This window comes from Mesoplodon mirus, assembly GCF_964341445.2.
Source record: "Mesoplodon mirus genome assembly, chromosome: 4".
NCBI lineage: Eukaryota > Metazoa > Chordata > Mammalia > Artiodactyla > Ziphiidae > Mesoplodon > Mesoplodon mirus.
This window is the reverse complement of record NC_138979.1, coordinates 29052959-29069033: the sequence shown is the minus strand read 5'-3', so window position 1 is coordinate 29069033 and position 16075 is coordinate 29052959. Positions and strand designations below refer to the sequence as shown.

The 16075-nt window shown below is 55.2% G+C and overlaps 1 protein-coding gene across 1 annotated transcript in view; it reads right to left on the bottom strand.

The window, feature by feature from the left end:
* The window catches only part of ADARB2 (adenosine deaminase RNA specific B2 (inactive)), a gene marked incomplete at both ends in the record, with an annotated part of 380379 nt that overhangs the window by 102321 nt on the left and 261983 nt on the right, over positions 1-16075 (bottom strand). Inside the window, 2 exons of the mRNA XM_082617254.1 lie at positions 4456-5339; positions 13939-14025. Of these exons, the coding sequence (XP_082473380.1) occupies positions 4456-5339; positions 13939-14025 (971 nt within the window). The remainder of the gene's footprint in view (positions 1-4455; positions 5340-13938; positions 14026-16075) is intronic.

Below are 16075 nucleotides of genomic sequence, written 5' to 3'. Positions count from 1 at the left end.
AGGAGCTCTGATCCAAGTTTGCTATAAAATGCTGAACTCTGAAAGCACTGTTCATTTCCATTATGTTATATGTCCCCATGGTTCCCCCTCCCAGCAGTGAGAGCTGCACCACCAGGGAACAGAGTAGGTGCGGGTTAAGTGTGCCGAGTGCCTGACAAATGGCCTGACATCCGCTCCCTAGTAGGACCTGCAAAGGGCTTGAGAAGCAAGCAGGCTCCATGGTTAGTTTTTTTTTTTTTTTTGCTGTACGCGGGCCTCTCACTGTTGTGGCCTCTCCCGTTGCGGAGCACAGGCTCAGCGGCCATGGCTCACCGGCCCAGCCGCTCCGCGGCATATGGGATCCTCCCAGACCGGGGCACGAACCCGTATCCCCTGCATCGGCAGGCAGACTCTCATCCATGGTTAGTTTTAAAGGCATCCTCCTCTTACTCTCAGGGAGAAAGTGTTTTAGTCGCTTTGACTAAATCTTTGAGACACTGTTAGTTCCACTGCATCCTGACATGGAAATTAAAAAAACAAAAACAAACAAACAAAGGAAATCACTGAGGGTGAAGAGAGACTCAGGAACAAGACAATAAACCTGGTAGTTTTCAAACGAGGGGCGATGTGTCACCACCTCTCCTCCCCGTTTCTGCATCACCCTAATTTTTAGTCACTTTCTTTCTTTTCTCATCACGTGGGAGCTCTTCTGTTTCCACGGAGCCAAAATGCTGAGAGATAAGCCTTTCTGGTTGAATTTAACGCTGTTATTAATTAACTCTTTTCCTGCTAGGGGTGGGAAGTGAAGACCACAGAGATCTAGATTTTGTGATTTTACTTTTGTTTTTTTTATAAAGGATGTTCCAGGTAATGAGCATTTATATTCTGACATGGTCTCGTTATTGCTTCCAAGTTTCGCGTGAACCTAGAGGAAATCTGAGGGCTGGCTCTCCCACCAACCCCGGGGCTCTGCTTTCACCCTGTCAGCTGGCGTTTGCAGAGCGCCCATTCTCTTGGGCCTGCGCCGGTAGAGAATTTAATAAAGTCGTGTTCTGATCACTCTGGCAAAGAGACCTGAAGTCAGAGCTCATGAAATTGCAGGAACGAATCAGCCTGGTTCTGAGAAAACCCCCAGGTTGAGGAAGTGGTGGAAATCTGATACCACAGAAATCCACGCCTGTGATTTTACTCTTTATTGAGAATGTTATTCTTTAGAACTGTTTTAGAAGGGAGGCTGAAACTTTACCTCAGCCTGGCCGGGCAGACACCTCACTTGTCCACAGAAGGTGATGTCTGGGCGCCGAGGGTGGTGGTTCTTGGGGGTCTGACCCGAGGGACGTTTGGGGGGCTATGTTGCTCAGAGTTGTCCTCACAACGGGGCGAGCGCCCGACCCACCGAGCTGGCCCTGCCGTGATCTGCTCTGTGGCTGAGGCCGAACAGCCCAGGGCCCCCGACAGAGCAGGTCCTGACCCACCTGCGTGGGGATCAGCACGGCAGGAGCCTGGTCCTGGATTTCCGGCAGCTGGGCCCGGAGTGGCGCTTTACACACGCTCCCCACACGACCAACACCTTACAAGTTTTTTGTTCATTTTTCATCACTTAAATAGGGGAGCTCCCCCAGGGACGGTTCTGACACTTCACTCAGAGGAGACTGAGGCTTTGGTTCAAAGCCCTGAACAGAGGCGCCATCTTCTTCGTTTGCTTCTGCAGCGGCAGGAGCCAGCGAGCGAGCCTTAGAAGCAGACCCCTGGTGTGTCCTGCACACCAGGCCCGCCCTGTGGGGCAGAACCCAGACTTCGGGCAGAGAGCGTTAAATACTGAGCTTGAGACCCAAGGTCCAGAAGCTGTGTCGCTCCAGCGGTGACCACTGCTGCCACCCCCGCCTCTCCCCCCACCCCACCCGGACTTGGGCAGGGTCCCTCACAGCTCAGTGGTGGGAGCTCCAGTGGAGCTGGAGGCGGTTCTGGGGGCCCTGACAGGGCTGGGGGGCCTGGCTTGTCTCCTGGCACAGGTGCTGATGGCGCAGTTAGACAGGTAACAAAGGTCATGCCTCTGGCCACCAGGACCTGTGTGAGCAGGAAGCATGCGGTGTAGATGGCGCTGGGCAGAGGAGGAAAGCAAAGCAGCATTTACAGGGACCCTTGGAATCTTTTTTTTTGAAGCTCAGTCCCTGGACCCAGACCATGTCCAAGGTGGGATTCGAATTTAATAAAGTCGCAGAGGGCGCCTGGTCCTGAGCGCCCGGCATGCCGGCCCCACCGCCCTGCTGCAGGGGCGAGGGGAGCAGGTAATGAGGCTCCAGGACGGGTCTGGTGTGATGGACGGGCTGCGGCCCTCCCGCTGCTCCGCTCTCTCCATCATCCAGTCTGGGTGTTAGCGGACTGTCAGGGAAAAATAATTTAGTGGCTGTGGCTTTAACTGATGTGCTGCATTCTGGGGTCAAATGACTGTTACAAAGTAGTGGTGCCGCCTGGTTCCTGCATCCGTGAGAGCTCAGGGTTGACAACATGAAAGGAAAAGGCATCACGGCCGGAACTCACTGACATCATTCAACTCATGGGGGTTGGGGTTGGGGGGGCAGTGGGAGCTGGAGGAAGGACACTTCTTGCTAAACAGCATCGGGCAGAGGAGGAGGGGGCACCCACAGCCCGTGGGGAGGGGGGCCTTCCAGGGACGGTGGCGGGAGGACACGGGCCAAGGGCAGCCTGGGGTCATCCAAGCCGCAGGGGGCAAAGGGGCTTCCTTGGGAGCTGTTGGTGGGTTTGAGCTACAGACGGTGGTTGGTGGGTGGAGACGCCAGGCAGGAAGGAGGAGGAGAAGAAAAGAGGAGGAGTAAGGAAGGGACGGCAGGGCTGCAGTGTTTCTGGCGGGGACTCATGTCAACGCCACACACCCGCTTTCACCAGGATTGTGTATTATCTGAGGGTGGGTGGAAAGGCAAGATGCATGGAGGTTATGGGCTACCCCTCCAACCCGCTCCTAGATGGTGCAGTAAATATCTGACAATAAATAAATGATTTGGGGGCAGAGGTAGCAGCAGCAACAGCTGCCCCCCTCATGGGGTTCCCTGTTCAATGGAACCTTCACACGGCCAAGCTGTGGGGACCAGACCAACGTCTGCTGTGCCTGTTTGTTCTCTGCACCTGCCAGAGTCAAATAAATGTTTGTTGGATGGATGTATGGATGTATGGGTGGATGGATGGATGGATGGATGGATGGATGGATGGATGGAAAGATGGATGGACGGATGGGTGGATGGATGGATGGGTGGATGGAAGGATGGATGGGTGGATGGATGGATGGAAAGATGGATGGACGGATGGGTGGATGGATGGATGGGTGGATAGATGGATGGATGGATAGGTGGATGGATGGACGGATGGGTGGATGGATGGATGGGTGGATGGAAGGATGGATGGGTGGATGCTTGCTCCTGGTCGTGATTCAACATAGGGTTCTGTCCTAGTGCATTTGTTTGGTTTACTGTCCAGAACCCCTCCAGTTGCCTGAATCTGGGTGGTGCCCTGCTTTCTCTAGTGGACACGTGACCTCCTGAGGCAAATAGTGGATTCTACCTGAGGTGCTGTGAGGTAAAGATGCCCTGATCTGAGCAATGACTTACAAGTGCCGAGTTCTGACTATGGATCCTGAGCTGGGCTAAAGGCCTTTAACTGTAAAATCTTTCTCTCCTTCATTGATGCCAAAAGTGAAAGAGAATAACTTCCTGTAACTAATACGTTAGAGATGCCCACAAATAGTTCTCAAAATGGTAAGAAAAAAGATAATTTGCATAAATAAGCAGTTACAAGAATAGGAAGGAAGAGCTTGCAAAGTGGTACAAGAACACTTCCCGACACAAGGACGGCGCACCAAATACTTCCTGAGTGAGGGGGGTGAGCTCTGTGAGAAGCATGCGTGTTCTCTGGTGTGACGAGGCCCTGGAGGCGGCGTGAGGCGAGGCCCAGCCTGGAGCTCCTCCCTCCGCCCGGCCCTCTGCTCAGGCAGCATCCTGCAGCCTCCGGAGCCAGAAACTCAGCCCAAACCAGCACCGAACTCGCGTTCCCCCTGCAGGCTCCCTCGGCCCAGCCGCAGATAGTCACTGAGGGGCCTTTCTGTCCCTCAGTCCTCTCTGGGGTCAGGACCCCTGCCGCCCCAAACCCCTGCCGCCCCCACTGCCCCCGCACAGCCGGTGTCACCATCACCAAGGTGACCAGCTGCCCAGCTCTCCCTTCCCTCTGCTAAGTCGGGACCAACAGTTCTTCCATTCACACGCTTCCAGGGTCTCTCTCCCCAGAGCCGGCACATGGCTCCGACGCCGCAGCGGGAGAGGCAGTGCCTGGCTTGTCTGGGGGGGGTGCGGGCGCCCCCCACTCACAGGGAGAGAGCAGGGGGTCCTCCTGCTGCCCCGTCCCTGCTCCCTGGCACCCCCGCACCCCGAGGACGCCGCCCGCCAGCAGCTACCGGAGAGCTCTCACCTGAGGCAGGAGGTGACTTTTACTCCTGCTGGGGATGTGGCCGGGCAGCCGGATGTCGAAGAGGGCCTGCAGGGCGGCCTGGGCCGCCTGGCCCTTGGCCAGCTTCTTGCTGCGTCCTGAGCCTTCGAATGTCCTCCCGTCCACGCTCACGGCCATGACGAAGCTCTGGGCGCGCCTCTTCTCGGGCTCCGAGAGGCACACGTAGCGCAGGCCCGAGCGCAGCTCGTTCAGCAGCACCACTGGGTTCCCTGCGCCTGGAGCCGCGGGGCCCCCCAGGTCCAGGTCCAGGTCCAGGTCCAGCGGGCGGCCCAGTAGCCGGCCCCGCCGGCAGGCCGTGGACAGGCGCTCAGGGGCGGCAGGGCGGCGGCCCGGGAAGCCCTCGCTGGGGGCTGTGGGCTCGAACCGCTGAAACAGGGAGTCGGGGAAGTCGGCCTGGTCGGAGGTGAAGTCTGGGGCTGTGCCGCCTGGGGCCGGGTGGGCCTGGCAGGCGTTGGGGAGCTGCACGAAGGACCGGAGGGCCAGCTCGGCCGCCCGCATCTTGGCCTTCTTCTTGGTGGGCCCGGTGCCCTCGAAGGTGAGCCCGTTCACATCCACGGCCACAGCGAAGACGGGTGCGTGCACCGGGCCGGTCTGCGACACCGTGCGGAACTGCAGGCCCGGCCGCAGCTCGTGCAGCTGTACCAGTGCGTTCTTGGGTGCCATGGACCACGAGAGCCTCCTCCAGAGGAGCCGCAGCTGGCACAGGTGGCCGCCGTTGCCCTCCTCCAGTGGCCGCTTCCTCTTCAGGCCGGGTGCGCCCCCTCGGGCCCTGTCCCCGGAGGGTGGCAGCCTGGCCTCCAGGTTGCTCACATTGCGGTTTTCCTTCACGTCGGCGCTGCTGGTACCTGGAGGTGAGAACAGACAGCGTGACCCGGGGCTGTGGCCCGACTGAGGGCGTCATTGCAGGTAACCCCCTGCAACACTCGGCCTCCGGACACCAGCTGGCCTGGCACCCTCTGGAGGCCATGGGGAGACCACATGGGCAGCACCTTGGATCACAGGTCCGCAGAACTGACCTCACCCCTCCAGGTGGGGGTTAGGGCCCAGAGGAGGGGACCCCGCCCTGTGCGGTGCCCGGAGTGGACTGAGTGGGGTGGATGCGGGCGGGGAGTGTGTCCCCATTCGGGGCCATTCCCAGCTGCTCTCTGAGTGCCGCCGGGTCCCTGCACAGGCCCCCCGACCCCCCAAACCAAAGGAACACGTGGTCTCTCTCTCCATCGGGTTTGGGCGACGCGGAGGTCAGGGAGGCCTTGACCTCGGGGTGGAACGCGAGGGAATCGTGTGCTCACACCCTGGACGCTGGGTGGCACTTAGGCTTAGTGAACTAGATCTAGATGCTTCTACGTAGATGAAGCTCTGAAATATAATTTTAGATGATAAAAGCAACTTGCAAAATAATATACAGAGGTTATGGTTAATAAGTTATAAGAACACAGAGGTTACACAGCATTCATGCCTCCACACAGGTGGTAAAGCTCAGACACGTCCCAACTCCCTTGGGACACAGCGAGGAACACAGGCTCAGAGGGTGGCTTCGTTTGTATCTGTGAGGTTTTCTGTCTTTTGCACAAAAAGGTATGAAGCAAATTTAGCAAAAATCATCATTTGCTAACTGTATGTGAGGAAGGAGGGTAATGACAATTTAGTTTTCTGGTCTGGCCCTCTTGGACCACCCTCCTCCGACACAGCTGAACCTCAAAAGTGGGTCCCCACATAGCCACAGATGTGCGTCCCGCTGCCCTGGCCGACGTGCTTCTGGAACGCCCAAGCCTTGGGTTTCCCGAGAGGCTCTGAGGCTGACAGTGCTGGGCGGTGGGTTACCCTTCCCCGACCTCACTCACACCTTCACTCTGGCCCCTCACTCCTAAAATGCACTCCGGGGTGGGTTATGGCCCTGTTTTCTAGGAGAGGAAACTGAGGTCCCACTCGATGAAACAGCTGCCCGGGGACACACAGTCGGTTAATCGGGGGAGGTGTGACTGAATCCAGCAACGTCTGCTGTGGCTGGGAAGGCGATTTTCCAGCAACTCGGTCACTTTCTTGTCCGTTTCACAGACACGGAGCTGGGGAGAGGAGGATGCCGCGGGGAACTCTGCTGACAGCGTGGACAGACGCGGGAGGAAGCGGCCAGGCTTGGGGCCACGCAGATTTCTCCGTAGGAACTCATTCAGCAAGTGGAAACCCGAGGGGGTTTTACCACCAGCCCACAGCGCGTAGGCAGACTTTGAGAATGTCTCCCTCACCCCAGCCCGAGAGCCGGCAGCGGGAAGACGTGCTGGGTCAGTGCCCTGGTCCCGACGGTGCAGCTGCTGGATGGTCACCACGAGAGAAGGACCATCTCACAGGCACGCAGGGCACGCTGAAGACCGGCGCCCTTGAGAGGCGTCCTGGCTCCAGCTCGGGGCCAGTCCTTCTCAACCACATCATCCCCAGCAGGTGTGCCCCGCGGAAAGCATCAGGCTCCGACTTCAGAGCGCTGTTTGCTGCAAACTCAGCTGCTCTGAGTTGCGAGGTGGGCTATCAGCATTCCTCCAGCAGTTTGCTTCTGTAAAACAGTTGGTTTGCAGACGTCATTTTGTTCAAAGGGGTGAACCTGAGCATTTTATAAGTTAGAGGTGGGCAACATTTGTTTACAGTCTATTTCAGTAGAAATAATTACCTTCCAAGTATCAACACTGAGTCTCAGCCTCTTTTTTTGATCATTGTGCATATTGGGTGCACACACAGCAAGGAGTTCTACCATTTGGGGTATTTCGGGCCAAGGAGTGGTAGATGGGAATAACCATGCAGTTTCCCAAACCAAAGGTAAAGATGGAAAAAAAATAACCCAATCCAAGAAGCCCACAGCAGATTACCCAGAAACTCACTGGGAGCTCTCTAATTTCTTATTGATTTCCCATGACGTGGGGATTGAGTGTGGCCGTGAGTGTGATTAAAGTGGCTGGCCTGTCAGATGCCCTCTGAGCCTTCTGAGGAGAAGGTTTATCTTGGAGGAACAGCCCGGCAGACCCAGGTTCCCCTCCACTTGCACTGAAACTGCTTCCACACTCTTCTCTTCGACATCCTAGGACTGTCATCCTTAAAGTCTAAAGTGAGCCACGGAGATCCGAGCGTGGGTGAAGACCCCTTCCTCGATAATCAGTCACTAATAAAAGTTGATGGGAGTGCAGACTTCTGGACTCCATCCTGATATGCTCTCTGGGGGTGATGTCACATGCTGGTTTTTGCAAATGAGCAGATTAGGGGTTCTGCTCCCCCAACATGGCCCAGATGCTCCGTTTAACTGGCCTCCTGAGTTTGCGTGAGGTCAGGGAAGCTGCAGGGTGGGCAGTGGTCACTCCATGGCTCTGGAGTCAAGCAGGTGAGAGGCCACAGTCTCCCCCGACCTTGGTGTGTGTGACCTTGGGCAGTCCCTCCACCTGCCTGAACTCCGTTTTCTTAAGAGGATAAATGTGGGTTTTGGTAGCACTTGCCTTAGGGCTTATTATGAGGTTGAGCTAGAGGACACCCGTAAAGGACTTAGCAAAACCCCTGACACTGAGGAGAGTCAACTGCATTTTTGAAAAGAGCGGGAAAAAGGGAGGCAGAAGGGAGGCGGACACTTCTAAGCTGCATCTTCTTGTCAAGGCCCAACTTCCCTGCTTATTTCATGAGTTGGGCTTCCAGGACCCCCAGAAAGAAGGGGTGGAGACACACGGGCTCTCGTGATGCAGTCTCGGGCCGAGGAGGGGTGGCGAGGGGGGTACCCTGCCCTGCTGGTCTGGTGCTGCTGAGGTTTGCCAGCCTGGCTCTGCTGGACCCCACGCCCCTTCGCCAGGCCCCTGCCAGGTCCATGAGATCCTCTTACAGAACTGTAGCTCTGATCCCACAAGTTCACGTTTCCTTCTTCTGCAGCCCCCTCCCCGACCCAGGAAATGATTCTCATTTTCTCCTCCATTGAGTCGATAGGTTTCACACACCCGGCGTCAGAGAGAATAACCCAGAGGTGGACAGTCTAGAGACTGAGAAGGCTCGCTCCTGGAAGACTGGGGAAGCTGCCCCCACCTGCTTCCTCGGGTCTGGGCATTGCAGGACCCCCGCGTCTCCCCAGCCCAGGGCTCTGCTCCTCAGCCCGTGGCCGAATGCCGGGCTCACCCTGAGGTGGGGACGGGGCAGGGCCTAGTCTCCGCTTGCCCTCCTGGCCTGGCTGCTCCCTGGGCCCCCCTGGGGCAGGTTGCCAATCTTAACCCTTTATCTGGGTACGCCGGGGGCACCCTGGGCCGATCTGGTGTCTGCACAGGACATGCAAAAGGGAACTGGACGCCTAGTCTCACACGGCGGCCAGCACGACAGATTGCCCTTCTCATGCACATGTGGGCAAAGGTCATGCTGATCCTGCGTCGTCAGGAGCCCGTTCTTGCAGGGGACGCTTTTCCCCAGCTCTCCAGGGGTGGGTTTTGTCCTGTCACCTGCGGAGGCCCCGCCAACTCCAGAAGGTGTTTGCACCAGGTGGTCCATCCCTAGAGGCGGGAGGGAAAAGTGTGGGCAGGACTCCAGGGGCTGGCGGCTGAGCGGTGCACAATCAGAACTGGCCACACGGGACTTTTCCAGGATCAGTGGAGACAATGAACAAAAACTTTCAGCGCAATCTGTGAACATTGCAGGCTCCAGATCGAGTGCTTTGTGTTACGGTGACTGATTGTGACCACTGAAGAGGGAACAGCTGCCGTTGCCTTTTTAAGTCCTAGGGAAGAGTGGTGGCCCAGCTGCTGGGGTCCTCCCAGGGTTCTGGGTGCAGGAGTTGGTCAGAGAATGTTTATTTTGTGATAAAAGCAATCTGATTCTGAAAATGTGTGTGTTGTACACTGGAAGTGGTTCCAGTGGACAGTTCATACGAGGGTATAAGAATTAGTGGGTCCTTTAATCCCACTCTGGAATTCATTCCCCACATAACTTATTTTCGCCAGTCACAGTTCAGAGTCTCATACATGTCAGAGCCGGGAGTAGCTCTGCAGGAAACCTACCCCCCACCGTGTGTGAAGGGCTGGCCTGGGGAAGGCACATATTAAAAGTCAGCAGTGCACTGAAGTCCCCTTAATGGCTCACCTGGCCTCCCCACCCCGCCCCGGCCCCTGTGTTTCTGTCTGTCTCTGTCCATCTGTCTCTCTGTACAAGCACAGGGCGGGGCCCTCAGCCCTGCAGGAGGGCAGCAGGGGGTGTGAGGGGTCTGGGGCCCACTGTGCCCCACCTGCGGCTCACACCACAGTCCCCCCAGAAAACGCCTGACTTGGATGCCAAGTGCCTTCCCTCAAGGCAGCCTCGGAGGCCACGTGTCCTGTGTCCCCGCGGGTGGTTGCGGCCTTGACCCTGGGAACTCTCCTGTTCTTGCCGAACCCGACAAGACATCCATGACCACACGTGTCGAAGGTCCGTGTGGGCAGCCTCAGATTTCCAGACAGTCACACGTGTCCTTCTGTTGTGGAAATCAGGAAAATGAGAGGCAAATAACCTCAAAGGACATGAGCTAAACACCACCCGCAGTAATAGAACCATCGCTGGCAAAGTGAAGACCGCCAGGCACAGAGGGGAACGTCTGAGTCAGAGACACGGGAGGAAAATGTGAAACGGAATTATTTCCCTCTGCTTCTGTCACACCGACCCCCTCCTGAGCCCCGGGAGCACCCACCCTACGTGACAGAATAGGCAGTGCTACCGTCAAAGGTCCAACGCGTACAAGAACTGCATTTTGTGGGGAAGAGCAGACTTTTATATTGGCCTGGCTGTGGCTGGGCTTTCACTTTCCAGGTGAGAGACGTTCTTCCAAGTCAAGCTGGGCTTCCCGCTGCCATTGCTTGGACATGGACGGGCCACGCGGGGGCCAGTCCTCGGCTGTCGCCTCCAGGTGGCCAGGCCCCGGGTGAGTGTAGGTGCCTGTGTGTCACCAGCTGCGTCTCCTTCCTCGATGCCCCCTCAGGGCCAGCATCTGTCTGGTCATCACGCTGCTAGACTTCCCGGCACCACATCGTCTGTAGGTAGGAGATACAGAGAACCGGCCATCGGATCCGCCATGTCCAGATCGGATGGGCCTGGCTGGCGGGATCGAGCCCAGGGCCTGGAGTCTCCATTGGCTCAGGAAGGAGGGTCCGAGGTGGTGCTCAGGGGATGGCTCTGGCAGCTGCGGCCATGCGGGCTTCAGGACACCTGGTCCTGGTGTTGTGGTCGGGCACAGGCCTGACCCTGACAGCTCCTGGGTCAGGCTTGGCAGCAGACAGGAGACGGCCTCTCTCCCAGGTGGGCCCCACGCGTCCTGGAAGGACCAGGCCAGCGGGGCAGGCGGGTCTCCCTCCCTCCCTCCAGACCCCAGTGCTGTTCTGCGGGCCTGACAGGGAGTGGGCTTCTCGGCCCCTCCTCATGTGACCCAGTCAATCACGCCCTTGGGTCAGTGGTGGGCACGGAGGGGATGGGCTGGGGCAGTGATTGGCTCCTTCTCAGCATTCAAGGAAGATCGTATTCAGAGTTGCCCTCCTGGACAAGAAGAATGAAAAACCTGCATCTTCCCGTAGACTCAGCCGAAACCCACCCTGAGGATGGCTGGTCCGTGGGTGGACTTGCAGGCACCGTCCTCTTGCAGGCCGAGCCTCTGATGGCCTGACCCCGACCTAGCCCCACCCTTCACACCGGGGCTCAAGCTCCAGCGTCACGCAGAGACGAATGCGGACCAAGGACGTGAGGCTGCAGGGGGTGAACCCGGTGGTCCTGAGGGGTGAGGCCTCATGGGGAGGGGCAGGGCCTTCACTTCAACCAAACACAGGCGCCCACCCTCAGGGTCTGAAGATAAAACAGGAGACTTCCAGGAGAAATCACCCTGGCTTCTGTCACCTCCATTCCTCCCTGATGTGTACACACACCGCACAAGCACACACACACACCACACACACACCCCTTCCCCGACGTCCACGGCATCTGGATGCACATTAATAGCACTGCATTGGCAACGCTCATGAGAGGTATTACGACAAGTGCATTAATTTGAAGGTTTATCTTTGAATAATGTATGAAAACAGGTCTTCAATAACAGCACAAATTACAAAGGGGGATGACTAATCCGCTGATAGACAATAAGATTTTCCAAGCATTTCAAAGGCACTTTAACATGTAATAAACAATTAAAAATCATTCTCATCTCTAAGTTTCTACCTCTCAGCCATGAGCTGAGTTAGGGGAAGTGCCTTAATTACTAGCGTCAGCCAACCTGATCTACGTTTCCTGTTTCTCCAGGTCTTTGCCTAAAACATCCTCGTGCATCATCCTCCTACTTGATTCCATCCTCAACTCTATCACCAGGCCACCCTCCCCACCCCTCACACGGGCACTGATGCCCTGAGGGATGGATTCACTGCCCAAGGCTGTGAAGCTAGAGCTTGGGGTCGCAGCCGTCAGGCTCCCCTGCCCTTGGATGGGGAGAGAGGGCTCCTACGGGGAGACTAGACTCAGCCAGGGTCCCAGCAGCTCGAGCAGGAAAGGGGATGAAACAGAGTAAGATTTTCTTCCTCAAGGCATCTATTCCACGTGCTTATCAAATAGCTTTGTCCACACGTCCAGGTCAGCTTGGGGGCGCGCGTGTGTATTTTTATATGTATAAGTAAATGTGTGTGTGTGTGTGTGTGTGTGTGTACATGTGGCACACCTCAGAGATATGGTGGGTTCAGTTCCAGGCCGCTGCAATAAAGTGAATGACATGGATTTCCGGTTTCCCAATGCATAAATGTTATGTTTACACTCGACTGCAGTCTATTAAGTGTGCAGTGGCATTACTTCTGACAAAACTATGTGCCGATAGACTTGCTCGATGTGGGGTGGCTCCAGACCTTCAATTTGTAAGAAGCATAGTATCTGTGAAGCGCAGTAAATAGAAGGGTGGTAAGACAAGGTGTGCATGTGTGTTCCACATTACTGAAGTAGTTACCAGTAAGTTAACTAAGTTAACTAACTAATAAGTTAACTAAGTTAACTAACTAAGTCCTAGAAACTTTCCAATTTTGGTCAGGAGAGAACAGAACCAGCCATTGGAGCTTCATGGGACCTGTGAGGTTGGGCCTGTGGGCAGTGGGGAGGCCATGCTCTGACCCACTGGCATCCTGTCCACACCCTCCACACTTGCCTCCATCTAGGAAACAAGGGCTCCAACCACAGGGTCACTGAGGTTGCTCAGTTCTGTGACTTTGCTTTTGTGGAACAGTCAGGGTAACAGCCTCAGCTTCCCATCTTGTTGGTGATTGTGTTTTGTGGGAAGGGGATATTCATGAGAGCTTGTCGTGTTTCTTAAAATCTGAGGCTGAGTGGACAACGTTCCAGGGCCAGTCCCTCCTGCCGTGGCTTCCTGGCCCCACCAAAAACCAGTGACCGGCATCTAGCCTCCTGCTCCCCACAAGCACAGGCCTGACTCCAGCTGCAAAGGTAACCACCTGTCAGGTAATTTTGAAATGCAAGAGGTGTTCCTGTCATTTGGACTGTTTCATCCCCCATGTTTTCCTTCTACAAGCAAGAGGTGGGTGCACCACCCGACAGACACGCCTGGACTTTCCCTCACCGGCACACATGCTCCGTCTGCTCTGGGGTCTCCTCCACACTCCCAGCAGGTCCACCCCCAACCGGCTTTTCAGTCCCCACCCCATATGGCTTTGTTGTCTCTCCGGTTTCATGTGCCAAAACATTGTTTCGACTGCAGGCACCCGTCCAGCTCTTTCCTTGTTAAATAATTGTACAAACTGTTCAAACAGGCTGTGTTCATTTTTCTTTTTCTTTTCTTTTTTTCCCCTTTTTGGTTTGGAGGGGAAAAAATAAAGGAAAGAGAGAAGGGATGGTCCCAGAGAACTGGGTTTTTTTCTTGAGAACTCCAGAACCTGGAGTTCTCAATCACACAGTCACTGCTAATATTTCCTACCACCCAGGTGGGAATGGGATCCTCTGGGTGGGGAACGGGATTCCAGGGAGGATGGGATCTGGGGGGATGGGATTCCATGGGGGGGATGAGATTCCATGGGGGAAATGGGATTCCAGGTGGGGAAAGGATCCCGGGCAGGGACAGGATTCCAGGGGGAATGGGATCCCAGGAGGGGATGGGATTCCAGGGGGGATGAGATCTCGGGGGCGGGGGATGGGATTCTAGGTGGGGATGGGATCCTAGGGGGGGATGGGATTCCAGGGGGGAATGGGATTCAATGGGGGATGGGATTCCAAGGGGGACTGGATACCAGGGGGGATGGGATCCTAGGTGGGGAGGGGATCCTGGGGAGGGGGGAACGGGATTCCAGGCAGGGAAGGGATCCCAGGGGGGTGGGAGCAGGTCCTCCTGCTCTGGGAAGCCCAGGTGGTGCCCCCCGACCCCAAGGGTCTCAGCCTTTGGGGTCCCCCCTCTGCACGTGGGGCTGGGGCCCTGGCTCTCGGGGAAGGGGCTCTGCTTACTGAGGTTGTCCTCATCCTCCGTGTGCGCGGCCCCGGGGCTCACGTGCTTGAAGGAAGCGATGAAGGTGGACAGCATGCTCACTTTGTCTGGAAAGAAAAGAAGGACAGGAAATGCACTTTTGACATCAAGTTGCAGAAAAACTCAGTGCTTTCATATGTTCTTATTACTGAGGGCTTGGACATGGGAGTTTGAAAGGTCATTTTTGGTTTTAGCCACTTCATTCTGGTTCCATCTTTTATTGAATTTCTGACAGCATTTTATCAAATTCCCCTCTCCATTTAATTTTAAACTTTATGATTTCCATCTTTCTTCTTTTCTTATTTTTGGCATCTCCATGTCCCTCAAAACTGGAAGTCACCATCTGCAGGGCAGCACCCTAGCCTGAGCCTGCAGGAAGCTGGGTGGGCAGGGCCTGCAGACAAAGGACATTTCACAGAGAGGAGCTAAGGCCAGTGAAGAAATGCCTCAACGAAATGAGAGTCCTGCAAACAGAGCCAAGACTATTTCTCCCCAGTAGTGGAGAACCTGTTTGTGGGCTTGAGGGCATGAAAAAAAAAGGACTTATGAAACCTGTAAAGTATAGTTACTGATTGTTTGAGCAAAAGTAGACTGAACAGGAGGAGGGAACGGACAGGGGCCCTAGAGGTTCCCCTGAAGTGGGGGCGGTAACTGAAGTGGGAGAGGAGCCCAGGGACCCCCTGTCTGCAGCCCCAGGGGTGGTCCCGGGTGCAGACCTCCTGAGCACAGCTCAGAGGGGAACTCGGACCCGAGAGGAGGTGGTGCTTGGGACCAACGGGCTCAGCTATTTCCCTCTGAACAGAGATGAAAGACAGGTGGGTTGAAGCCCAACTGGGAGAAATGAAAGAATGACTACTGAAGGGACCAGAAGGAAAGCTCCTTATACCAGAGCCCTAACCCTAACCCTAACCCCTAACCCTAACCCCTAACCCTAACCCTAACCCCTAACCCTAACCTCTAACCCAAACCCCTAACCCAACCCTAATCCCTAACCCCTAACCCTAACCTTAACCCCAACCAGAAGTGAGTCCACAGGAGAGCTCAGCCCCGACACCCCCAGAGCCGCTGTGCTCAGACCCCTGCCCCTCACGGCTCTGTCTCCTCGAGGCTGCAGCATTCGTGACTTCCCATGTGAACCTTGACTATGTTTAGAAAACCGCCGAAGGCAGAATCCCTGTTGCTCATCCAGTGTGTCACAGGGTCGCCATGGGGTTGCCCTTGCCCTGCCTTTGGCTGTGTTGTCCAGGGTCCCTCATCAGGGACACTTTAACATGCTCCATGCATCATGCTGCCTTTGTCTGCTTCTGTCGTAGGAAAGGAGCTCCGGTTTTGGGCTCATCTAAGTGTGATCTCTCCTGGAAACGTCAACTGGCGGTTTATTATGCAGTCAGCCTCAGGTGTCCAGACCCAGGCCTGAAACTTACTCTTTTTCTTTCAATTCTGAGCCTGTTTTCTCTTTGGCCGAGCTTTCCAGAGGCCAGGGGAGTTCACATTGAAATTCATTCAGTAGCCTGTTAACAGCTGTTGTTTCCATTAGGGACGGGCAACAATACAATGTTCACTCGGAGAACAATAAATAACTCAAATCCAGAAGGGCTGCTACCTCTTCATTCTGCCGAACACGAAGAATAAGCCCAGGGAAGGCCCAGTTCCCCAAACCCTCATGGCCGAGCTAATTTCCTACACGAGAATGAAATCTCTTGCTTGAGTTATAATTTCATTAAGCGAGCCCAATAATGTTCCAGAAAGAGTGTGAAACTCAAATGATTTAGTCTCGAGCATCTCAGAATGAAATTACAATCTTCTAATAAAGCAGGGCCACCAGCCAGACACCCACAAAAACACACTAAAACAACTCAGAGCTCACCTTAGCCAAACTGTGAAATACTTAAAGATTGTTTTCCACCCATCAGAGTTCTCGATTTCTAGGGTGGCCAGATTTGTCAAATAAAAATTCAAGACACCTGGTTAAGATTGAGTTTTGAATACACAACAGATACTTTGTGTATATACATCTCTAATATCATGTGGGACATACATACACTAAAAAAATTACTCATTGTTTATCTGAAATTCAAACTTAAGGCAAAGGACTTGAATAAGCATTTCTACAAAGGA